The 23735-nt window shown below is 51.8% G+C and overlaps 2 protein-coding genes across 12 annotated transcripts in view; one reads left to right on the top strand and one right to left on the bottom strand.

The window, feature by feature from the left end:
- Positions 1-1691: 1691 nt before the first annotated feature.
- On the top strand, positions 1692-11555 carry SLFNL1 (schlafen like 1). 9 transcript variants are annotated; one of them, XM_050799671.1, is made up of 7 exons: positions 1692-5969; positions 6641-6647; positions 6733-6911; positions 7022-7285; positions 9047-9562; positions 9820-9963; positions 10968-11555. In XM_050799671.1, the coding sequence occupies exons 4-7, from the start codon at positions 7076-7078 to the stop codon at positions 11088-11090; spliced, it is 993 nt and encodes a 330-aa protein (XP_050655628.1). In that variant the 5' UTR covers positions 1692-5969; positions 6641-6647; positions 6733-6911; positions 7022-7075; the 3' UTR covers positions 11091-11555. The 9 variants fall into 9 exon arrangements, with proteins under 9 accessions (XP_050655628.1, XP_050655625.1, XP_050655608.1 ...); XM_050799668.1 differs by having other exon boundaries at positions 6576-6647; XM_050799651.1 differs by having other exon boundaries at positions 6576-6647; positions 6733-7285; positions 10968-11106; positions 11422-11555.
- A 3009-nt stretch (positions 11556-14564) lies between these two features.
- CTPS1 (CTP synthase 1) overlaps positions 14565-23735 on the bottom strand; it is a 32936-nt gene continuing 23765 nt past the window's right edge. For all 3 annotated transcript variants that reach the window (XM_050798772.1, XM_050798763.1, XM_050798753.1), the window contains exons 12-19: positions 23524-23586; positions 20610-20653; positions 19163-19259; positions 18395-18450; positions 18216-18312; positions 17519-17663; positions 16878-16971; positions 14565-15466 (exon numbers count right to left, since the gene is read on the bottom strand). In XM_050798772.1, the coding sequence (XP_050654729.1) occupies positions 16887-16971; positions 17519-17663; positions 18216-18312; positions 18395-18450; positions 19163-19259; positions 20610-20653; positions 23524-23586 (587 nt within the window). In that variant the 3' untranslated portion in view covers positions 14565-15466; positions 16878-16886. The remainder of the gene's footprint in view (positions 15467-16877; positions 16972-17518; positions 17664-18215; positions 18313-18394; positions 18451-19162; positions 19260-20609; positions 20654-23523; positions 23587-23735) is intronic.

Here is a 23735-nt window from a genome sequence, read left to right as displayed (position 1 = left end):
GCTGCAGTGAGCCGTATTCACACCACTGTACTCCAGCCTAGGTGACAATTTGAGACCCCATCTCAAATAAATAGAGCTTAGACAAAATGATTCCTAAGTGTCCTTCTAATTCCAGCAGTCCCTAAAGAACAGGTGGTCTTCCACATGCCTACCAGAGCCCCAGCATCACATAGGCCCCTTGGAAGGTTAGTATGTGAATCCAGTCTCCACCCTCAAAGGGCTTTGCTGTGTGCAGCTAGACAGTAGTAAGCACAGCAGCTATGCAAAGCCACAGCAGGAAGGAGCAATCTTAGGTCAGCAACTCCTACAAGCCTCAGTGGCTGGGCATGTCCTCACCCATATAGGGTAGGGAAAGATGCAGGCCAGTCCAGCCAGGTCAGGCCTGCACTGTACCGCTTGTGCTGACCAGGGGCCAGGCACACAACTCCAGGGCCACACGTTGTGTTTATAATTGGAGTACAGGGTTTGCAGGAGGAAGAGAAGGCATAGGGGGGCAGCAGGTCAGTGCAGTATAACCTGATAATTACAATAACCAACACTTTTATATCACTGTGTGCCACACGAGCTGCTTACATGAATTAGAACTATCTCTCTCACTCTTCGCAACAAACCCATTTTATGGATAAGGAAACAAGTTCAGGTCACACAGGCAGGAAGTGCCAAAGCAGGCATTTGACTGTAAGACTGAGGTTCTAGCCAGCCCACCTATGTGCCAGGAAGCTTTGGGTGGGTCATTTCCTTTCTCTGGGCCCATCTGGCTATGAGGTATTTGCATGAGGAGACTTGTGAAGGCCCTTCCAGCTTTCACCAGTGACAAGTTCCAATATCATAACTAACTTACAGTATCTTTTCTATTTGGCCACTGTGAGGTTCTAACCATGGTCACTGTAAAACAGCCAGGGTCAAGGCAGCCGAACAAGTTGAGGCCCTCATTTTCTACCAACTCCTTGACACTGGGATTTTCTTTTCTTTTCTTTTTTTGTCTGAGATGGAGTCTCGCTGTCTCCCAGGCTGGAGTGCAGTGGCGCGATCTCGGCTCACTGCAAGCTCTGCCTCCCGGGTTCATGCCATTCTCCTGCCTCAGCCTCCCGAGTAGCTGGGACTACAGGCACCCGCCACCATGCCCGGCTAATTTTTTGTGTTTTTAGTAGAGACGGGGTTTCACTGTGTTAGCCAGGATGGTCTCAATCGCCTGACCTCGTGATCCGCCCGCCTCGGCCTTCCAAAGTGCTGGGATGACAGCTGTGAGCCACCGCGTCCAGCCTTTTTTTGAGTCTCGCTCCGTCGCCCAGGCTGGAGTGCAGTGGCCGGATCTCAGCTCACTGCAAGCTCCGCCTCCCAGGTTCACGCCATTCTCCTGCCTCAGCCTCCCGAGTAGCTGGGACTACAGGTGCCCACCACCTCGCCCGGCTAGATTTTGTATTTTTTAGTAGAGACGGGGTTTCACCATGTTATCCAGCATGGTCTCAATCTCCTGATCTGGTGTTCCGCCCGTCTCGGCCTCCCAAAGTGCTGGGATTACAGGCTTGAGCCACCACGCCCGGCCTTTTTTTTTTTTTTTTTTTTTTAAGACAGTGTCACTCTGTCGCTGAGGCTGGAGTGCAGTGGCACGATCTTGGCTCCCTGCAACCTCCGCCTCCCGAGTTCAAGCGATTCTCCTGCCTCAGCCTCCCAAGTAGCTGGGACTACAGGAGCCCGCCACCACGCCCAGCTAATTTTTTGTATTTTTAGTAGAGTTTCACCATGTTGGCCAGGCTGGTCTCGAACTCCTGACCTCAAGTGATCCGCCTGCCTTGGCTTTGCAAAGTGCTGGGATTACAGGCCTGAGCCACCACACCCAGCCAACACTGGGATCTTGTAGACTGTGCTATTCATTCAGGGTATTCCCAATAAGTACCTTGCTGAACCCTAACAACAAACTTCTAGATGTGAGCCTCAAGACACAGGGACTGAAGGTGACACTGGCATATGTAGGCAGGCCAGACATGCTGCAAAGCTGGGCACCCACCCCACCTTACCCTCTTTTCGTCAAGAGTATATAACTTCCTACTGAGCACTGTTTTGAGAACTCACTGTGCTGAGTTGTTTTTGTACAGTATCCCATTGAAAACTCAGAACAGTCCTATAGTGTAACTACTGTTTCCCCATCTCACAGGTGCTTACAGAGGTTAATTCCATAGCTGTTAAGGGGTACAACACGTCCTACTGCCTGCAACTCCCTCCCGTGGGCCTTTGTCTCAGATCCAGCAACCATTCAGACTCAAGATCCCTGCAGGCTACGCTGGGCGTGGCATTTACTTTGAAGGCTGTCAGACAGGAAATGGCCTGGCTGCAGGGCAGCAGGAAGCAGCCCTCTTCAGGGGAGGAGGGCAGTCCTAGCAGAGCCTCCAGTCATCTATCGGTCATGGGAGTTACTCTCCTTGGTTGCCCAGGTGACAGCTCAGGTACAAAGGAATGAGACACATGAGGGAGAAGGGGGTTGGTTCACTGTGGCTTAGAGGCATCATTCCCCAAAGGAGCTCATATCTCTTTGAACAACTCAAGAGGCACAGCTTTCAGGGACCCCATAAGCCACATACCCAACTGAGTCATTACACATAGGAAGCCCAACATTATGGCTTTTTAACAAGTGTTTATAGTTCACACAGAAAACTCCAAGTGCAGATAATTTACAATTAGGAATCATGTTTACCATAAGTAGTGCTGCACTGAAACAGCTGACATACTTTTATCTGGTTTCCAGACAAAACTAGAAAGGTAACCAGATGTCAGGTTCTGCAGGAAGGGAGAGGATTATTCACACTGCCATAACCTCTGGGGTCAAAACTAAATGTTATTTAAGAAGGAAAAAAAAAAACCCCTCAACTTTGGAAATTGTTTCAAAAGCCAGGCTTTCTAATAGTGACCCAGAATCATTAGCAGCACTCACACTGGCCTCAGACCCAGCGCACACATGCTGCAGTGTTGGAGAGACCGTTCCATGAACCCCAGCAGTCCAGTAGCCCACCAAGTGGAAAGGCACAGGTGACAGAGGTCTCGTGGCACCAGCTTCACGTGCTCACCCTCAATGCTCGGACAGGGAGATGATACTGACTTTGCTGAGCTCAGGAGGGAAACACCAAACACTTGGGGAGGTAACAGAGATCTAGGCCCCACCTAAGGCCGAATCAATGGGAGGGCAGGGCATTTTTCTGGAACACTCTGCCCTCCCCAGCCATGGCTCCTCCCTGCCTCCTGGCCGTGGACCGCATTGTCCAGACACTCTTTGTGAGGGTCTTGTGGGACTCCCTAAGATCGATCCCTGAGGTGTAGCACTGGTGGGCCAAATGGACACACTGTTCCTGCCCTCACACTGGTGCTATACTCCCTCGTTGGGAAGAGCCTGAAGGTGAATCCCTCCTTCTTTACCACCAAAACGAAAAGTGTGGGAAACCTTGAGAAAAGGGTCCCGACACTTCTTCCCTCAGGAGCCCTCAGCTTTTTGCAGCCTCTTTACCTAAGTACCCTGAGTCACTGGACATGGTCTTGCCACCACAGTCCGTCAGGGCAGCACCACAGCTTCCAGCCTCCAGCCCAGGGGCAGTCACAGCCGAGCATCAGAACTGTGGCTCTGTGCAGTGCCAAAGCGACTGCAGGTGCCCACAGAGGCTGGCAGCCCACAGTACCCAGGGCACAGACACTAGGATGGAGCCATTCAAGTCAGAGATACTCTGCAGCAGCTGGAGCTGGGCCCTGTCAGAAGCCAGGTGGAGATCCTCAGGCTGAAGGCAGCACACCAGGGGAGGGCTTGAGACCAAGGGAGGCTGGAGTGATGTGGGTCCCAGGACCTGGAAAGCTGTGTCTGTAACTCCCCTCCCCAGAGTTCACTCTTCTTGATCATCATTGTTCTCTCCTGCACCTGCCTGGGCTTATTCCTCTTCCCTATCCCTCTGCCCCTTGACTAACCTTCCTGGGCAAACAGCACAGACTGTGACGTGGGAGCTGTGAAGAGGGGATGGCATCCCTGCTGTGGGTTCAGGGATTGTGGCCATGTGGGCCACCCAGTGGACACTGTCCAGATAACATGAAAAGAGGCCATCCACAGCAGCTCAGCTCTCTGCCCCTCATCTTTGGGCCCCACCTCACATTCATAAAGAGGCTTAAATTCTAGGGTTTTTTCCTTCAGTTCAAGATGAGGTTTGTCAGTGAGGTCACAGACGTCCAGCAAGAGGGTTAGCGGGGTTGCTTATCCCCCAACTCGGAACCCACCACCCCGAGCTGCCTGCAGAGGACCTATACTTTCTAATACTATGACCCAATACTAGAGAGCCAGAGACACCGTAAATAACCGTTATCTTATATTTATGTATTTAAAAGATGGTTCATAAATGTATTTAGTGCTTACCATGTAAGACAATTTTTACCCCCATCTCCAAAACGAAGTAGAACTGATATTCAGCTCACAGAAGGCTGTTAAAGGCACCAGAGAAATACGTGATGCAGTGGCTTCAAGAGACTGCCAGGAAGAGTGGGGAAAGTTTCTGCACTGAAGTCAATTTGGGAAATGTCATACAGATCAGCCACCCAATAGCAAGGCCTCTAGGTAAGTAGGGAGAACGCCTCTGGTCCTGTTCGGGTGTTTCGTCTGTCAAGGTGCTTCTCCTGGCCAGCTGTGTCTGCACAGTTCAACACGACTTGAGTTGGCCATCTCAAAACAGCTATAGCCTCAGTTGCTGTGAGGGCACCTCATGGATGACAGAGGCAAGAAAGGCTTGAGGGAGAGGGGGTGAGGCAGGGGGAGCTTGGAGCCTTCATTCTCTAACCCTAAGAGCTGTGGACACAGAGCCGAGTCCAACCTGGCTGCTGCCTGGGCAGGCAAGGAGAGGGCACCGAACGCACTCCCCCCAGAGCCTCGCACTGCCACCAGTTGAGGCCTGTGCCCCTCTCTTCCCTGCACACCATAGCCTCTCTTCTTGAGTGCCCTACCCAAACTACTGCCTAGGAAACAAACATTTGGTAACATCTTCAGAAAGGCTGCTTGCAAGGAAGGCAACTTCTCTATGCTGTCAAACAGCTTCCTTAGTTGAAGCATCTAACTCTGGCCCCGTCCTTACTGCCCCCAGTCGGGGCTTCCAGAAGCAGTGTGGGCAAGTGCTGCTGGCCTTCTGCAGAATGATGAGCACTGGTCAGTCCTGTGCTGATAAAGGCTGGTGTGTCCCCCATGTCTTGGTTTCTCAAACAGCAGGTAACAACCTCATCTTTCCAAAGAGATAGCTGTGCCTGACCTGTTTTTCAGGGCTCTTCTGGACAGCAGCCTGCTTCCAGCACAGAGAAGGGCCTGGCCTCAGGGGAACCCTGGAGCCCACCATGTGCCTCCTGCTCCATCTTGGGAGCAGCAGGGCCCTGTCGGCACTCAGTAGAGCCTGGGACTGGTGACTGAAGAGGGAGGTGGAGGCTTTAGGCAGCAGCGCTGAAAGAGGTGGCAACAGATGACCTGCATGGGAACTGGGGCCTGCAGAGACATCACAGAGCGGGGGAAGTGTCTTCAGCTCTCGAATTCTGGAAGCTGTCAGGGGAAGGGAGTCCCACAGCCAAACTGCATGGTGGGTGGGCCACTGGGTCTGCTTCCAGTGTGTGGCGGGGCCCACAGGGAGCTGAGTTTTCCTGTTGGATTTCCCACACCCGGCCTGCCTGTGTCTGGCCAAGAAGGCATTGTTGAGCCTCATGAGATCACAAAGGTAGCTGTGCAGGCCCCGCCCACTTCCTATAAGCCTGGTTCTGGCTGTCCCTGTGCCAGGCCTCCAAGTGCCCTGAGAGCTACCGGCCGGGGTCGGGGGGCTATGGGAGCTCAGGGCAGGCACCTCCCATGCTCCCACAGGAGCCACCAGGACATGAAGGTCATAGGCCTCTCCTCTCCTCCTCTTCCTGTTTGACCTGAATGCCGCCAGGCCGACAGCCTCAAGGATTCCATCTGAGAAGATGCAGGCTGGGTGTGTGGGGAGCAGTAGAGGGGCTGGTGTGTGCACATATGTGCACAGCTCAGGAGAGAGGCTCCCTGGACTTGGGGTGGGGAGCGCCAGGGCCCCAACTCTAACCCTCGTTCTGCTCCTCTTGACCTCTGCTCTCTGGACCAAAAATGGAGGACTCATTCTAGACTAGGAGTTCTTACGGTCTAGGAGCCCCCTTAAGTTAAGTGTTTATATGTAAAGGCCATTTTTCTGAGAGGCCATAGCTTTCATCAGTGTGCCAAAAAGCATGAGATCGTCTGCTCTAAAAGCCTCTGCCCCAGCGCTGCCTAGTTTCAGAGCCCCCGATGGTCTCACATTGGGTTTTGGAGCAGGCAGAGAAGCTGCAGTGGGGCCACCAGCCAGTCCTTAGAGTCCTGGGTTAAGGCCTCTTCTCCAGGAGGCCCTTTTTAAAGGGTTTCTCTGTTGCCTGGAGGCAGGAGTGACCTTCCGGTAGGCAGGAAACCCTGAGGGTACCTAGGAGGCCCCTAGCCAGTGGGTTGGGGAAGGAAGACAGGACCCCTGGGGCCACTGAAATCGTGGAGCTCTCAGAGACCTGAGTGCCGGTCCCTTCTGCCACTCTTTGGGCAGATCCCCTGTCTTCCCACAGGCCCTGTGTCTTGCTCAGTCCATCTGACTCCGCTTTCCCATCCTAGGCCTCAGGTGGGTGGCAGGCCCTTTCCTGCTTGCCCTCTGCCCTCCCTCTCTCTGGCCCTGCCCAGCCTCTGCCAATCTTTGTGCCTCCCAGGAGCCGGGACACTCCCTGAGTCCTCTGGGAGCCCTTAAGCCACACTGAAAACACAGACCCTGGGAGAAGCAGCCAGCAGTGAGGAATCCTGGAACCCCTTCCCAGGGAGAGCCTTCCCATGACCCCCATGAAGAGATCGGTGCAAACACAGGTGTCAGAGCCCTTCACGGAGTCCTGGGGTGAGGAGTCCCTGCCAGAGCTCCCCACAGAGCAGTCCCTGACCGAGTACTCTGACCTCGAGGAGGCTCCCTCGGCGCACACTCTCTATGTGGGCCATCTGAACCCCCAGTTCTCAGTGCCGGTGCTCGCCTGCCTGCTGCGAGACACCCTGGAGCGGCTGGAGATGCCGGTGGCGCGGGAGCACATCGAGGTGGTGAGGCGGCCGCGGAAGGCCTATGCGCTGGTGCAGGTGACTGTCCGCAGGGACACCCTCGCCTCCCTCCCCTGGCGCCTGCAGACGGCCCTGGAGGAGCACCTAATCCTCAAGGAGCTGGCAGCCCGTGGGAAGGAGCTGCTATTGAGTGAGGCCCAAGGGCCCTTCAGCCACAGAGAGGTAAGTGGGACTTCTCCCAAGCAAGCTCCAAAGCCTCACCCCAAGGGAGAGAGACTGGGTGGGAGTGGCCTGCAGAGTGGGGACGGAGGGGTGTCTCTGGGGAAGCAGGGACAAATCTGCAAACTTGGGGGCTGCTACTCAAATGACCATGGCTTGTCACTGGTACTGCCAGCTTTCTCTGGAAAAGACACTGAGTTTGCCTCAAGCCTGATGCTTGTGTGAAGAAAGGCCACGAGGGGGCCTCCTCCTTGGGTCCTTTTACATTCCAGCCTCTGGGCCTGGGAGACCCTAGAAGACACAGGGGCCCTAATTTTCCCCTTGGCCCAAGTCATTTGTTCAATTAACAATCATGAACACCCCCTCGGTGCCAGGAGTTAAGGCAGGGATGAGAGGCCCAGCCAGGCCCCAAGGAGCCCTGCATCTGTGGCCAGAGCCGGACAGCCACCCACAGAGCTGCAAGGTGGCTGCGCTCAGAGCTGTGAGAGGACACAGGAAGGTTTGCCCTGCTCTCTGGGGACAGATTCACAGGGCAAGTGAAATCCAGGCTGGGAATTAGGGCGTTGGACAGGAACTTGTGGGGGAGGACATTCCAGGCCAGGGACACAGAATATGCAGAGGAACCTGGGGGCTTAGAGGGACTGTGGTGTCTGCAGAAGGGCAAACCATTTGGTGGCCCTGGAGCTCCCACTAAAGGCTGCAGGGGGTGCTAAGGAAGGAAGTTGGGCCAGAAGGTAGGGTAGGGGCCAGGTCACCAAGACTATCCAAGGCAAGGCTGAACCGCTGGCTTTACTGGGTGGGACATGGGACGTTAGGGTAGGTCACTCCACGAGACAGGTGATTTTGGTTTCTTTTTGGTGTGAAAATGATGGTGTTTAAACTGTTGCAGAACTAAAAGGCTCTGTGGCTTACATTTCAACTCAATTTCACATTTGTATGACGTTTATCCTGTTTCTAAGACTGATCAATTCAACTTCTCTGGGGAGCTGCAGGGCTGGTAGGGAGGTGCCCTGGTCTCCTCACCCCAGCCCATGCTCATGAAAGGATTGTGAGGAGTAACAATCTGCCTTGAAGTTAGTGTCACTAAGGAGGGTTGACAGGAAAGGGTGAGCCTGGAAGCAGGGAGGTCAGAGAGGGGCTGGCTGGGGAGGCCCAGACTAGGAAGTGGCCCCAAGGAGGCTCACACCGAGCCCTCGAGCAGAGCCCAAACCACGAAAGGTGATTCCGGAGGCGCAGAAGGAAGTGGAGATTAGGGTGGACTTGTCAATAGCCCAGAAAGTAGTGGGCAAAGGTTTGAAATCAGGAAGTGGGTGGGTACCTGGGAGTCCCTCTCCATTCAGGGTCCTGCAGCTCTGTCACAGGGTGCTGAGATACCTGCTGGAATGATCTGGCTCTGGGCCTCAGGGACCTGTCTGCAACCCAAGTAAGAAAAAATGGGCCCACACGTGTCCCAGCACCCAGCCCTGGGAAGCAGAAATCTCTTCTTCCCCACCAGGCATCCCACAGCTCACCTGGGAAGGGCCCAGCTCGGCAGGGAAAGGAGCGCTGACAGGAACCCTCGATCCAGCAGGGTTTCCTGCCTCGGCTGCAGGAGGGTGGGCAGAACCAGGCCTCTCAGCCTGGTGAGCAGCATCAGGATGCCCATGAGAGTCAGGCCGCAGCAGGGGCCGGATGGGGGGTTCTTGCAGTCCTTCTCAAGGTCAGGGCTCCCATTTTCTGGCTTGACCCTTACACTCATACACTCATTCTTGACTCCCACCCTAGGAGGAGGAGGAGGAAGACAGTGGCCTGAGCCCCGGCCCCAACCCAGGCTCTGGCGTCCCGCTGCCCGCCTGGCCTACACACACGCTGCCTGATAGGCCCCAGGCCTGGCAGCTGCAGAGCTGCCAGGGCCGGCCCAGTGGCGTGTGCTCCGACAGTGCCATTGTGCACCACGAGATCGTGGGCAAGGACCAGCTCTTCCAGGGTGCCTTCCTGGGCAGCGAGACCCGCAACATGGAGTTCAAGCGGGGCAGCGGTGAGTACCTGAGCCTGGCCTTCAAGCACCACGTGCGGCGCTATGTGTGCGCCTTCCTCAACAGCGAGGGCGGCAGCCTGCTCGTGGGAGTGGAGGACAGCGGCCTGGTGCGGGGCATCCGCTGCAGCCACCGTGACGAGGACCGTGCACGCCTGCTGGTGGACTCCATCCTGCAGGGCTTCAAGCCTCAGGTCTTTCCCGATGCCTACACTCTGACCTTCGTCCCTGTGATCAGCACCTCGGAGACCAGTGTCCCCCTCAAGGTGAGCCTGCAGGACAGGAGGGCCTCCAGGCCTGTCATCTGTCATCACTCAATAAGACGATGGCCTGCGCTCCTGCCAGGCAGTGCTGGGGCAGGGACGGGACTGGGGGCCACAGGAGAAGAGGCTGGTAATGGCCCTTGTGCCAGCCCTGCCGGTCTGCCCTAAGGAAGCAGTGAGCAATGCTGAGCGGCCTGGCAGGATGGCGGCTGCCGACTGTGAAGGGTGGCGCCTCCAGAGCTGCTGTTGCCCCTTCCAAGGTGATCCGCCTGACCGTGCACACCCCCAAGGCCCAGAGCCAGCCACAACTCTACCAGACAGACCAGGGGGAGGTGTTTCTGCGGCGCGACGGGAGCATCCAGGGCCCGTTGTCCGCCAGCGCCATCCAGGAGTGGTGCAGGCAGGTACGGAAGCTGAGGCCAGTGGGTGGGGTGGGGCGAAGCTGACCCCAGGCCCCTTCAGTCACACAGAGCAGCCCAGGGCAAGCCACCATGGTTCCCTGGGCCCTGCATCACCCCGTTTAACCCAAGGGGTTGGATTAAAATCACACCACATTCCGTATTCCACTCGGTAGGCAGCTGGTGGGAAGAGGCCCAGGCCCTCTCTTTTTAAAAATCTATGCAGTGGCTGGGCTCAGTGGCTCACGCCTGTAATCCCAGCACTTTGGGAGGACGGGGTGAACAGATCACAAGGTCAGGAGTTCGAGACCAGCCTGGCCAATATGATGAAACCTCATCTGTACTAAAAATGTAAAACTTAGCCGGGCATGGTGGCAGGCAACTGTAGTCCCAAATACTCGGGAAGCTGAGTCTGGAGAATCGATCGAATCCCGGGGGCAGAGATTGCAGTGAGCCGAGATTGCACCACTGCACTCCAGCGTGAGCGACAGAGCAAGACACCTCAAAAAAAAAAAAAAATCTATGCAGTATCCCCTTTTCAGAGGTGCCTGAAACCCCTCACCCTCTACTTGGGCAGTTAACGCACTCGATCGTGAGTGGCTGAGACAGCAGGGAGATTAGAATGTTGAGCCATCACCAGAAAACCCCAATAACTATACACTGCATTTTAGGGGAGGCCCTAAAGGGGTGGAGGGGGCAGGACACAGTCCCAAGGAAGAGCTTTTTCAAGAGGGAAACGGAGAATGGAGGACAAGAGGGCCAACAGTGAGGAGGGACATGGCCTGCCCAGCATGCAGGAGGCTCCCTTCCAGGGTTGGCAGCCGGCAGCTTTCAACCTTCCTGGTTGAAGGTGGCAGCAGGCCAAGGGGCCTGACTTTCCCCCTAGCTGAGAAAGCTCCCAGGCTCCCGGGCTTTCCCTTCCTCCCTCAGTTCAGCCTCAGGTGGAGGGGAGGATGGACAGGCCCAAGACCAGGTGGGCTTGGCCACATGCTTTTCCCATGTCCCCTCAGAGGTGGCTGGTGGAGCTGGGCAAGCTGGAAGAGAGGGTGAAGGTGCTGACGATGGAGAAGGAGCAGCTCCAGCAGCAGCTGCAGCAGCACGGGCCTATGTCCTGCACCTGCTGTGTCCTGTGAGGGCCCTGGAGAACAGGCAAGATGGCGCGGCGCTCTCCACCTGAGACCCAGGAATTTCCTGTTTGAGCCTAAGGCCGACCCAGTAAAGCCCATGCAGGCTGCTGAGAGGCGGACAGGGGCTCCTTCAACATGACACAGGAGCCCATGTGGCTTCAACCCTGACAGCCCCCAGTCTGTGTAGCCAAGAAATTGCTCTCAGGCCTGTCCCCAAACGACCTTTCTTTTAGAAAGAACGTGGATTGTCCCTCTCCCTAAAACGCTCATTTGGCCCAGGCTGAGGCCTGTGACTCCAGCTGGCTGGACAGTGCCAGAAGGGAATCTGTCGTTCCAGGAAAGCCCCTCACAGATGGCGAGGCATATTTGGTGACTGTGGTTACAGGGCAAGAGGCCACCCTGCAGCCCCCACCCCTGACTTGCTGGAACTTGTGATTGTCAAAGCTCCGTTAATAAATTACATGCACCTGGGACAAGAATGGTTCTTTCTAGGACACTGGGTCAGCCGGTCAGATGCTGCAGGGTCATGAGTCCCAGGCCCAGCCCACCTCTGTCCAGGAGGCAGAGAACAGACCAGAAAGGCAGGGAGCCCAGCCTCACACTCCAGTCCAGCTGTGTCTTAAAGACCAGGGACCGTGGGGCAAAGTGCTATGCCTCTGTGCTATAAGACAGTGACAATGGCCGGGGGCAGGGGCATTTTGTCACCATCAGGCCAGTGCCCTGTGTCTATGCCAGCTGTGGCACAGAGCAGCACCTCACACTAAGGGTTTCAGTTCCTTTCCAAGACCCCTCTGGTCCAGTAAGACCATTAGCTTAAAACAAACAAAACCAGACGACTCCTGCGGCTTCCTGCCTCTGGTTTCTCCTGCTGTCTCCACCAGCCAAGCCAGAGGCTGTAAAGCCAGTTTGATAACACTCATGCTGCGCCTATGCCCACAGCCCTCCAAAATCTCCACTTCAAGAGCAAAGCCCAAACGATGGCCTGCATGGTTCTCCACGACCTAGCCCACCCCACCTCAATGTCTTCCGCCCCTTGTGCAAGCCACTTCAGCCACGCCCACCAACTTGTTTCATTTGCACTCCTGCCTCGGGCCTCTGCGCTAGCCTGTTTCCTTTGACTCCACCTTCAAGTCCATGCTTAATTTCCCACCCATCCTATTTTAAAGACACCACCTCCCAGCACTGCCACTCCCCTGCTCACTTCCACCCTTGGTCTCCATCTATGAACTGCCACACTCTGTAGCTTGTATTTGGTGTTTCCCCCACTAAATACCTGCTCTGGGGGACAGGGGTTTGGGTATGGCTGGCATGTGGTAGATAACCAGTAAATACCTGCTGGTGAGACAATTAAGGATACTCCTAAATTTGAGGTCTGAGCCACCAGAAAATCACCAAACCGTGTTGAACAGGGCATTTCACAGGACCGGTGTTCCATAGAACACACGTCAGTTATCTCCTAAAACTTGAGACCCCTGGCCATATCCACAGAGCAGATACGGATGAGAACTTTGGAACCCCCAGCCCCTCCGCTCACCAGCCAGGTGACATCTCCTGGGCCATCACAACTGCTCTGAGACCTGGTTTTCCCACTTAGCAAAGAGCACACAACCCCTGCCTCGGCTGCCATTCATGCTGGTTCTAGGGACCAGTGTGATCACGGACACCTATACTGTGGCAGGTTCCCAGACTCCTGCTGCTCACCCCCCAAGCTGCCCCAAGGTCACCAAGGCTGCTTGAAAACTATACAAATGTGTTACTCAAGAAGGTGGAGGACTGGCGTTTCTGAGCACCTTCCACAGTCCCGGTACCATTGCTAAACACTAGTCCAGGCACCACAATCCTTGGAAATGTTTTTGGGGGGAAAAACAGCAGATTTCTACAAAGGAAGGGTGAAGTCAGGCTTCAGCCCAGCTGCTCCGGACTGCTAAGAACCTGCCCAGACCCCCTGGACTGAAGGAAGTTACTGAAGGGAAGTTACGCATAGCTGTGCCTATTGTTAGGTCACATTAAGAAAGGAATGAGGAATGTGACCAGCTTTCCTCCCCACCAGGGAGAAGCCTCTGGGGACGGGTCAGTAAACACTGGGCATACAGGTTGCCCTCTTGTAAATCCAGCTTCAGCCCTATCCTGTCTGCCACAGGCAGGCTGGCAGGGCTGCTTGGGCTTTGCAAGCCCTGGAGAGTCATTTGGGATCTCTTTTCTCAGAAACCTTACATCTGTGGCCAGCACTTGACAACTGATCAAAGTGATCTTAAACGTAGGGGCAGGAACATAATTACTGGGAGGCTTTTTCACGCCACCCACACACCCAACCATTGTGGGGAGCCACGACGTCACCAATCGGCATGTTAGACCCTCAGTTTGGGGAATGTTTTTTAAAAAAAAAGGGCCAGATGCGGTGGCTCACACCTGTAATCCCAGCACTTTGGAAGGCCGAGACGAGCAGATCACAACAGGAGTTCGAGACCAGCCTGGCCAACATAGTGAAACCCCATCTCTACTAAAAATACAAAAAAATTAGACGGGCATAGTGGCAGGCAACTGTAATCCCAGTTACTTGGGAGGCTGAGGCAAGTAGAATCACTTGAACCTGGGAGGTGGAGCTTGCAGTGAGCCGAGATCACGCCACTGAACTCCAGCCCAGGCAACAGTGCGAGACTCCATCTCAAAAAAAAAAAAAAAAAAAAAAAAAGGACTACTGACCAGGTGCAGTGGCTCATGCCTGTAATCCCTGCACTGTGGGAGGATCGCCCTGAGGCCAGGAGTTCAAGACCAGCCTGGCCAACACAGCGAGACCCTGTCTCTCTCTATATATAAAAAATTTAATTAGCTGGGCATGGTGACGTGAACCTGTAGTCCCAGCTACTTGGGAGGCTGAGGCGGGAGGATCTTAAGAGCCCAGGAGGTCTGCAGCAAGCTGTGCTTGTGCCACTGCACTCCAGCCTGGGCAACAGAGACCCTAACTCAAAAAATAAATAAAATTTAAAATGAAGAGTATCTCCTGGTACCACCAGGTGGAAGAAGAGGTTAGAATTATGCTCGATCAGCCTCATTCAAAGTACCATAACAAGCAGTTCTGCTGGTGAAGATAGTCTGGCCCGCGGCTCACTGGCTGTGTATATGGGGTACCCACATCCAGTGCCTGGCAGAGGAGACGACCACCTTCCTAAACCATGCTTATCCCTCCCCTTTCTCAGTCATGAAGCAGCATAAACAGCACCCATGCACCTTTTCATCTCGCTCTACATGCTGAGAACCCGTATTTGAAGCTTTATGAAAAATTCTGGTTCCTATTAAAAAGAAAGCCTCATTTCTTAGTTTTTAAACAAATTCTCAGGTCGTCTGCTGACTCAAGGCTGCTCACCTGCAGGAGCACCCGGCACTGACAATTCAGGTGACCGCACACAGGCACACCAGCTCCGTGCTCAGACGCTTCCCATCTGGCCAATGACATAAACAGAATGAGAAGCAAAGCATGTCTCTTGTTCTGCATTATTTATTTATTTCTTAAGTTAGAGTACACATTGAGTCTGGCCAGAATATAGGAGCACATAGCTGTGCCTATCGTTAGGTCACATTAAGAAAATAACTTCATATTGCCCTTTCAACTGCAGTAACACCATCCTGGAAGAAAAACGTACCCTCGAGTCAAAGCTGTCTATATATGAGAGGGTTTTAGAGGAAGTTTCCCCAAAAGACTCTGTTCTGTAAGTGACCCCTTGATGCAAGGAGTGTTTCCCAGCCCTAGCAACAGGAAGCGCAGCCACAGGCATGGGGATTTTAAAATCACGCTTCAGAGACAGACATCTTGGTGTTTCATGTGACACCAAACTGACCGTCCCTTTGGATGACGAGGACCAGCCACAGTTGGCACTGAGAATCCCCCCAACTCAGGGCAGTATAGAGATTTTGTCTCTGGTTTCATGGCTTAGTGGCAGGCAACACCCTGAGGTTCCCAGCACCAAGTGTTCAAATCCTAGCTAAAATCCTCTCTCCATGCTCAGTAAGTCCATGTGGCACACTTTATAACGGTCTAGGCATCCAGGGGAAAGCGACAGGCAACGCGCTAGCATCTGCAATGACGCGAGGTAGTTGAGAAACCAGGTGACCGATGGGGCACTCTGCAGCCCCACCCACCATCAGTTCCCATCCCGATGTCTGCCGCAACTCAAGAACTGCAAGGAGAGTGTCACGCAACAGGCAGACACCACGGAGGAGCCAGTACACATGATGGGACATGCAAGTGACAAGTTTCCCAAATACCTTTCCGCATAATAAAATAATCTTAATAAAAACATAATTTAAAGAAAGTGTCCAAAGCCGAGTGTAAAGTCAGAGCTGTAAACTCTACCCAAGTCTGAAGGGTCTCCTGAAGAATCATCCTGTTTAAAAGAAAAAAAAAAAAAAAAAGTGGGAATTATATGATGTACATTAAAGTAGAAAAGTTAGAATTTCTAGTCAGCTGCCATGGGAAACGAAGCCTGTTTTTCATGGCAGAGCAGTAGAAGGCGCCTAATAGGAATAATTAGACACTACATTTATAATTCCTACAGAATCACATTTTCAAGACCTCACACATCGACTTCTACAACCACCCAATGCAAGCATTCTTTCTCCACAGCACCTCATCAGAGTGTCACTACTGGGCAATTCTCTACTTGCGAGGCAGTCAGAATTCCATGTAACGGACCAAATATCTGCCTCCTTTACTGGTAACAATTCTTGTTATACCAGCTCCTTAGACTGTGAAACAGCCTATAGCAAACCCCCTGGTCAGAGGGTTCATGAGTCCATCTGTGTTCAATGCTTACCTAGCACACAGGCTCTCCTCCTGTCACTAACTTCTCATGCTACCCACCACCTATTTAGGCTATCCCAGGACAGGGGTCAACCAACCAAGGCAGGAGGGAAACAGCTGTGATCAGCAGATCAGACCGGCATGGACCCAGCACCAGAGACCCACTGGTGATGAACACACTGTGTGCAGGATTCAGGGAGGTCCCCCTGCCCAGGCCTTAGGGCAGGAGCGGTGGGGCCACACCCATACCCCTGGTTCTCCTTCCAGACCCCAGATTCCCAACTGACACTTCCTCATTTGATACCTCACCAGCAGAACGCGTACTTCTGCCAACACGGTCCACACAGTTATCCTAGAGGACATTTACGTTTCGTGGCAGTGCCCACAGTTACTGCACTTCATGAACCTACAAGTCTTGTCACTTAATAGGCAAACATTTGACGTCTGTTTGGCAATTGTTCCAACTTTGAAGGAATTCCAGAAGCAGCAGCAATCAACAAAAAACTGTTCTCTAAGCAGTGTCAGTTTTAAAGTACTTCCTGATGAAAACCTGAGGCTCTGCAGAAATGACAAGTGCCACACTGTCATATCTGTCTCTTCCTTCAAGATCTCCAAATTTTTAGCTACGTCAAACAATAGGGCCTAAGAATTCAGACCCTCCCCACCCCCGGCCCCAGAACTGGTCAGACTGGCACCAGAATGTAGTAATCAGTATTGAGACAACTGCCCAGTGACCGTGCTCCCCAAGCTGTCATCCCCAGGGCAGGACTGGGAGGTGCACGGCAATGTGAAGGAAGGACTGCCCATTTGATACCCGCACTGACCTCACTCCTTTCTTTCTTTTCTCTCTCAACCTATGGATTATATTCAAGACCTCACCACTATCATTCCTGACAGATAAAAATTTTCAGCCCTCAACTTCCACGATATTCTTGCAATCACAATGTGCCATCACCATTTTTTTAAAAAAACTAAAACTTTAAAATAGCACTTACACTACAAGATCAGTCATGATTTATTGATGGAAACTTCAGTTCGGTGATTTCAGAGTCAGGGGAGCTGCTTCCACTTCTGTCACTGTAGGTGTCCCTGTAGAATTCAGATGCATCATCTCCCACCAAAAACTCACTTTACGTCCCTGTTTTTACAGCCACAGTTCCTACAGGGACACTTGTCTGCACATGGCAGGAATTAGAAAGACTGTTTGCTACATATTTAGTATGAAACTACAGAAGGATTTCCTTCTTCTAGCTACAAAAGATATACATTCAGTCACACACCCTACCACCAACTCTGAGTACTGGTTCTGGATAAAGGTGGCAATGGGACATAAACCTCCCCGGGTTGTGGCTTACTTCCCGGGAAAAACTAGTTCCCCTTAACATGGACCAGAGGGTCCTACGCCAAGTGTGATCTGGTCAGTACCACCAGAGCTCAGATGCTGCAGAGAGGGGACCTGGCCAACACGCCAGGGAAGCACCGTGAGAAAGCTCCGGAAAAGGAGAGGAAACTTTCACCCCAGGCGCCTGTGGCTTTTTTTTTTATGACTGACTGTGACATTTTGCTGTAATGAATCAGCGACCACCTAAAGGACTAGAGAAGACGAATGGATTACTGAAGCAAAGAGTGCACCTACCTGGGTGAGAGCCTGCAGCCTTTCTGGAGGTAATGCGAGAGCCGCCCCACAGAGGCCAGGAGGAGGCCAAAGTATGGTGGGGAGGGCTTGATAGGTCTGGACAGGAACTCAGGGTGGTACTGAACACCAACAAAAAAGGGATGATCTGAAACAGACTCAAAAGAAACAGCTTCATTGTGAAGGTTATGCACAAAGTGCAAAAGAACAAAATCTGCTTAAATGTTTCCTGTTTCCATAGGCCCTAAAATAATCTGAAAATGACTTTCTCATTTCAATCTAGGTAAAGGTAACCTCAAAGCATGAGTGATCTGACACCCTTTCTCCAGCACTGCTTGTGCTGTCCCCTCCTGGCTGAAGGCCTCCTGTCCAGAGTCCCATCCCAGACCCTGGCTCCCGGGACTTCTGTAGACTGAGGTCTTGCGGTTCAGGAGAGGGCTAAAGCAGCTTTAGTACCAACTCCAAGCATTTTGGAGAAGGAGAAACTGCAGCCAGAAGTTAAATGGTTCCCTGAGTAAGGCCATGTACCAGAAAGAACTTTCCAGGATCCAGACCCCATGTTTATCAAGACCCCTTCCCTCATGAGACAGTGCTGCTTCCTAATTCTGTTAGGTCAGGAGCAACAAGATAACATTTTTGTATTTTCCCATATGCCAAGATTACTAAGTTTTCCATTAAATAAAACTGCCCGAATAATCACCTTCTAACTCCACAATTTCCATTCTCTCTCCTTCGACATCTTGGCCAACAAACTTCAAGCCTTGTTCTTCCAAACACTTTTTCCAGACTGGATTCACCTGTTGAGGCATGAACAATAATTCTGCTGGTCTCTCAGCTCACGGTCTTTCCAGAGTACCAGGAGCAAGCTGGAATCCTCACCTCAAATCGGTGCCGGTGCCTCTCTTCCAGGTAGTCTGCGTCTCCATAGAGTTTCCCTGGCAAAACAAACGGGCTGCATGTAGAGAACTTTATCTCACAGGATGATGCATTCACAAAGACATCCTCCTTCCCACTTTACTTTTCAGCATCTACACAGCCAAGTCTTTTGAGGGCTATTTCTATGAATCTGCTAAGGTCACCTGCTCTTAACAGCACAGTTTACACTAATTCTTGGGCTTCTGACTCTTTCTGACAACACTAAAGAAAGCCGTAACAGAAACAAGACTCTCACCACCACCTTCAAGCACGTGAGTGCAAAGCATCGGCACTCTGCTGCTAGAAAACTGCCTTGGAAAGCAAATCAGGATGCATGAAACGGCATTATTAGAACAGAATCTACTTAGGCTGAATCATATGAAATTGCCATTTTTGTGTGACAAAAATTGCCAAACATCAGCAATTTATATGGCTGGTCTTAACAGGAAAGTAACCAATTAAGGATGAATGTAACCTCACTGCCTCACTGTGTTGAGGCGCCCATGCCTAGGAGTCTGACTGCACTGCCAGTGGCGTTTCTAAGACCCACACTGCTTCTATGGCTATTACAGTGCATCCTAAAAGGGTATGAATAAGAGAGGATAGAAAGAACTTCAAAAGCAAGAACGAAACAAAAAAAAGCCAGCCTGCTCCTCGAAGCCACGGCACCACCCTAAGACAAGTCCTGGGCGCGCAGAGCCAAAGGCTGGGCCAGCGCGAGGCAGCTCTTACTCATGACTGAGTTCTTGGTCTGGAACAGGGTTCTCCTCTTGCCCAGCCTCATGGTTCCGCCCATCTGCCCTGGGTTGTGTTCTGGCATGTCTACGACCTGGAGATGTTCAGAAAACAGACACCAACTACAGAACTCTGCTTCCGCTAGAGAGAAACCTCCCTGGCTGAGTGGGTGGCAAAGGCTTGTGAGTAGGCTCTAATTCTCCAGGCTTTCCTTATGAGACGTTTTGTCACAGGAGAAAATGCCTCCCAGTTGGCATTTGTAACCTCGGTTGGGTGGAGGCTCTGTCCTTCAGCCTGTCCTCCTGATCTGCAGACAGGACCACAGCAGCCCCTCCTCGGGCTAGTCCCGCCCCAGCACTGTGGACGGTAAACATCACATCCTCAGAAAGACTGATACAGTAGCACAGACACAGACTGGATGTGTCATAACATGTCTGTCATCATCCCAGCTAGCCCGATGACTGCTCAAAGGCAAGTGATGCAGAGTTAGCACCCTGCAGCTTAGCAAGCATCTGAGGACCGGGTGGGCCATACACTGATGGCCCAGTCCACCTCTCAGCCCAGCGTTCCCAGGCACCTTCTGACCTCCAGGCTCTCTGTGCCCTGCTCTTCCCGACCCCAAAGCCCCATGCTGCAAAATATCTGCTGGTCCACTCCTGAGGCCTTAGTATCTGCAAAGTTCAATTTCAGGTCAACAAACACACAGTGATGCTATCTAAGTGCCGTGAGATCAAGAACCTTGTCCATCTCATTTAGCACAGTGTCCATTTAGCACAGTGTCCTCGGTGACAAGGGCAGTCCCAGCACATAGTACGCATCCACATTTGCTGAATGCTGAAAAACGTAAATAAGTGCCCTTTCCTTTACATCCCTGTCACCCTGGTCTGAGAATTCAAAGGTGAATAAAGGCATCATCCCTCCTCCATGTGCGTAACAGTACAGCGGGCTGAGAATGCCATAGGCCTTCGGCGTGAAATCCAACGCAAGGTACGCCAGCCCGGAAGAGCTTTGGATACGGTTAAGCCAACCAGTGCTCCATTTCAGCAGTTCTCCCAGGACTGTGGCTGGGGATCCCATGAATTAATATGTAATAGACAGATGAAAGCAGTGAGAGCAGCAGTTAGCACACAGTAAGCACACATGCAGGCTCTCATATTAGTATCTACACCGTGTTCTAGGAGTTGAGGGGAGGAGGGATGGAGAATAATTTTAATCAGGAATCCCCTCCAGTTTCCTGGGCTGGTATCTGTCTTAAAAACTTGCTGTGGTCAATTGGAAAGATTAGGGGGGAATTACGTAATGAAAACGAAAACTTTTTCCTATCTCAGGGTTCTTTGGGATGGACTCAAGTGGTCTCACATCCTGTCTCTAATCATCAATCATGTTCATAAACGCCCCCTCCACACCCTTCTAAGCCCTGTGGAGGTTCAAACACTTGACTCACCACGGGATGACTGGTCGTAGGGTCAAACTCTGTAGAATTGGCATCTGAAATACCAAAATACTTATGAAAACAGTTACAAACAAAAGTGATTAATAGTTTCATTGCTAAGCTCTAAACACAACTTCCCTCCTCAGTTTAAGATCATTGATTATAATAAATACTGAAGATAGCATCCCCCTGACCTCATCCCCGTACGAGATCTCACTGTTGTCCAGGCTGGAGGGCAGTGGTGCCATCAGAGCTCACTGCAGCCTTGAACTCCCAGGTTCATGCAATCCGCCGGCCTCAGCCTCCCAAGAAGGTCAAACTACAGGGGCACACTACCACATCCAGCTAATGTTTTTTCGTGTTTTAGAGAGACAAAGGCTATATTGCCCAGGCTAGTCTCAAACAGCTGGGCTGAAGCAATCCTCCTGTGTTGGCCTCCCAAAATACTGGGATTACAGGTGCAAGCCACCAGACCGGCAATAAATAGCATTTTTAATACATAAAATGCTCAGCCCACACACAGTTGATTTTTTTTCCATTAAGTATAACTCTTTCTGGAAAGTCAATCAGTACAAAATGGGGAAATTAAAACTAATGGCATAACCTAGTAATTTTTAATTAGATACTGCATCTTTATGTCAGTTTTTTTTTTTTTTTTTTTTTGAGACAGAATTTCACACTTGTTGCCCAGGCTGGAGTGCAATGGTGTGATCTCAGCTTACTGAAACCTCTGCCTCCCGGGTTCAAGCAATTCTCTTGTCTCGGCGTCCCGAGTAGCTGGGATTACAGGCATGCGCCACCATGCTCAGTTAATTTTGTATTTTTAATAGAGACGGGGTTTCTCCGTGTTGGTCAGGCTGGTCTCGAACTCCCAACCTCAGGTGATCTGCCTGCCTTGGCCTCCCAAAGTGCTGGGATTACAGGCATGAGCCACCGCACCCAGCCTGTGACAGTTCTTATTATTGTTTGCTTGTGTTTTAAGACAGAGTCTCGTTATGTCACCCAGGATGGAGTACAGTGGCACAATCTTGGCTCACTGCAACCTACACCTCCCGAATTCAAGTGATTCTCATGTCTTGGCCTCCCAAGTAGCTGGGACTACAGGCGCACACCACCACACCTGGTTTATTTGTGTATTTTTAGTAGAGATGGGGTTTCTCCATGTTGGCCAGGCTGGTCTCGAACTCCTGGCCTCAAGTGATCAACTCATCTCAGCCTCCCAAAGTGCTGGGATTACAGGCCTGAGCCACTATGCCTGGCCAAGTTTTTATATTGTCTTAATGTTTCAGACTCTGTCTCTCCAAGATGAACAAGTACTATTTCTTCTAATACTTCTTTCATCTTTAGCAGCTAATACAATGCCCAACTCAACTGTTTCACTCAATAGCTCAGTCAGAAATGACCTGATTTCAACTCAACCTTTCTGTTCTTCATTGAACTTACCATCTAACCAAAGCAAAACCACTAAAGACCAAAAGGCAAAGGACCAAGTTCCTTTTACTATGTGAATGCTGGGCACTGTTCTCCTGGCCAGGGTCCAGTCTCAACTGAAGTGTAAGCTCATCACCAAGGCACTTACCCATTTGGGAACCTAAGTGAGAGGCAGAGGTCTTCGGCTGTGAAGGATCCAGGGAGCCCAGAAAGGCAGCTCTGGGGTGGCGGGTGGTAAGACAGTGCCTCCTAGGACTCAGAAGCCAGCACTCAAGGGCATGCCATCTACCAAACTGGGCCACACCCCCAGGTCACTGTGAAGCAGCCTCTCAGGGAAAGGGTGAATGAAACCCAGCCCTAAACCATATGCTGGCCACCAGAGTCACTTGTACTTTATAAAGTCAAACTGCTTTTACATTCCTTCAGGTTACTTTGTTTATTTTCCACAGAATTTACAAGGTCTTTCTGAAAATCTAGTATTTGTCGGGTGGGTTACAAAGAATAAATGGGCTGTGATGGACTAGTCCATGGGTGGCCCCAATGCAGCATGCTCAGTCTTCACACTCATGTGTGTTCCCCTGCCCCCTGAGTCGGGGCTTGGCCACATGACTTGTTTTGGCCAACGTGGTATCAGCAGGCCTGGTAAGTGCCTGCACAGTAGGCCTGTCATTTTGGAAGCCAGCTGCCCGCCCTGTGTGAGGAAGCTTGGGCTGGATTAATGAATGATGAGCCACTAGGTGGAGAGAGCATCCTGACATCCCTGCTGGGCTGAGCTCACAGCTGAAAGGAAGGCAGGAGTGTACGATCTCAGATACTACACCACGTGCAGCCAAAACCCATGCACTGAGCCAAACCATAGAATACTGAGTTGAGAAGTCACTGCTGTTGGGAGCCACTGAGTTTTAGGGAGGTCTGTCACGTAGTAATACACATCTAGGCGAAGAGCTGATATTATCTGAGCATTTCCCTATTTTCCAGGCACTGCTAGAGACTATTTACATACATTATCTCCCTTAATCATGTGATGTGCGTACCATCATTACTCCCATTTTACAGAAAAAACAGAGACCCATAAAGGCTAAGTAATTTGCTTAAAATCATCCATAAGTGGTAAGGTTGGAATCTGAGCCCAGGTTCAATAGCTCCAGAGCCCAAGTTCTCATAATAACTGCCCAAGCCTCACTTAGGACGACGACTTCTCACCAGGCACCAGCTTCAGGATGGCGGCCACCGTGATCAAAGTGACAGAATCTCAAGAATATGAACACAGGGGCAGAAGGCAAAGTAGGGAGTCTGGCTGTGCTCCCTCCTTCCTGCGTGGAGCAACCATGCTGTTCCTCAAGAGGCAAAGCAGCTCCCTTACAGCACACCATGAGGTGCTGGGAACCCAGGCCTGTCCTTCTCCAAAGTTCCTCATCACCCAGGCAGCAACAGGCCTCATATCCTCCAGAAATACACAAGTGGGAATTGAATGAGTGTCTTGATGCACACTTACCTCGCCATCCCAGCACGTTTCTTGAGAATTCAACTACTGCCAACTGCATTCCTAAGCACACACCTTCCAGTCGGGGGGAAAACAAACAAAGCTCCATTGAAAAGGCAGCTCCTACTTTTCCCAGCAGTCTCTGCAATGGCCTTTGTGTCCTTTATTCGGAGAAGTATAATCGCAAACTCATAACTTCCTGCTATGAACAAGTACCCTCTGCT

Source organism: Macaca thibetana, chromosome 1 (assembly GCF_024542745.1).
Source record: "Macaca thibetana thibetana isolate TM-01 chromosome 1, ASM2454274v1, whole genome shotgun sequence".
Lineage (NCBI taxonomy): Eukaryota > Metazoa > Chordata > Mammalia > Primates > Cercopithecidae > Macaca > Macaca thibetana.
The sequence above is the reverse complement of the archived record's forward strand: the minus strand, read 5'-3'. Positions and strand labels throughout refer to the sequence as shown.

Excerpts from the sequence above, each read along its gene's own strand:
- SLFNL1 (XM_050799640.1), top strand. The coding sequence starts at position 6,851 with ATGACCCCCATGAAGAGATCGGTGCAAACACAGGTGTCAGAGCCCTTC. Across the intron at positions 9,563-9,819 it reads AGACCAGTGTCCCCCTCAAG|GTGATCCGCCTGACCGTGCA; the intron begins GTGAGCCTGCAG and ends GCCCCTTCCAAG. Across the intron at positions 9,964-10,967 it reads TCCAGGAGTGGTGCAGGCAG|AGGTGGCTGGTGGAGCTGGG; the intron begins GTACGGAAGCTG and ends ATGTCCCCTCAG.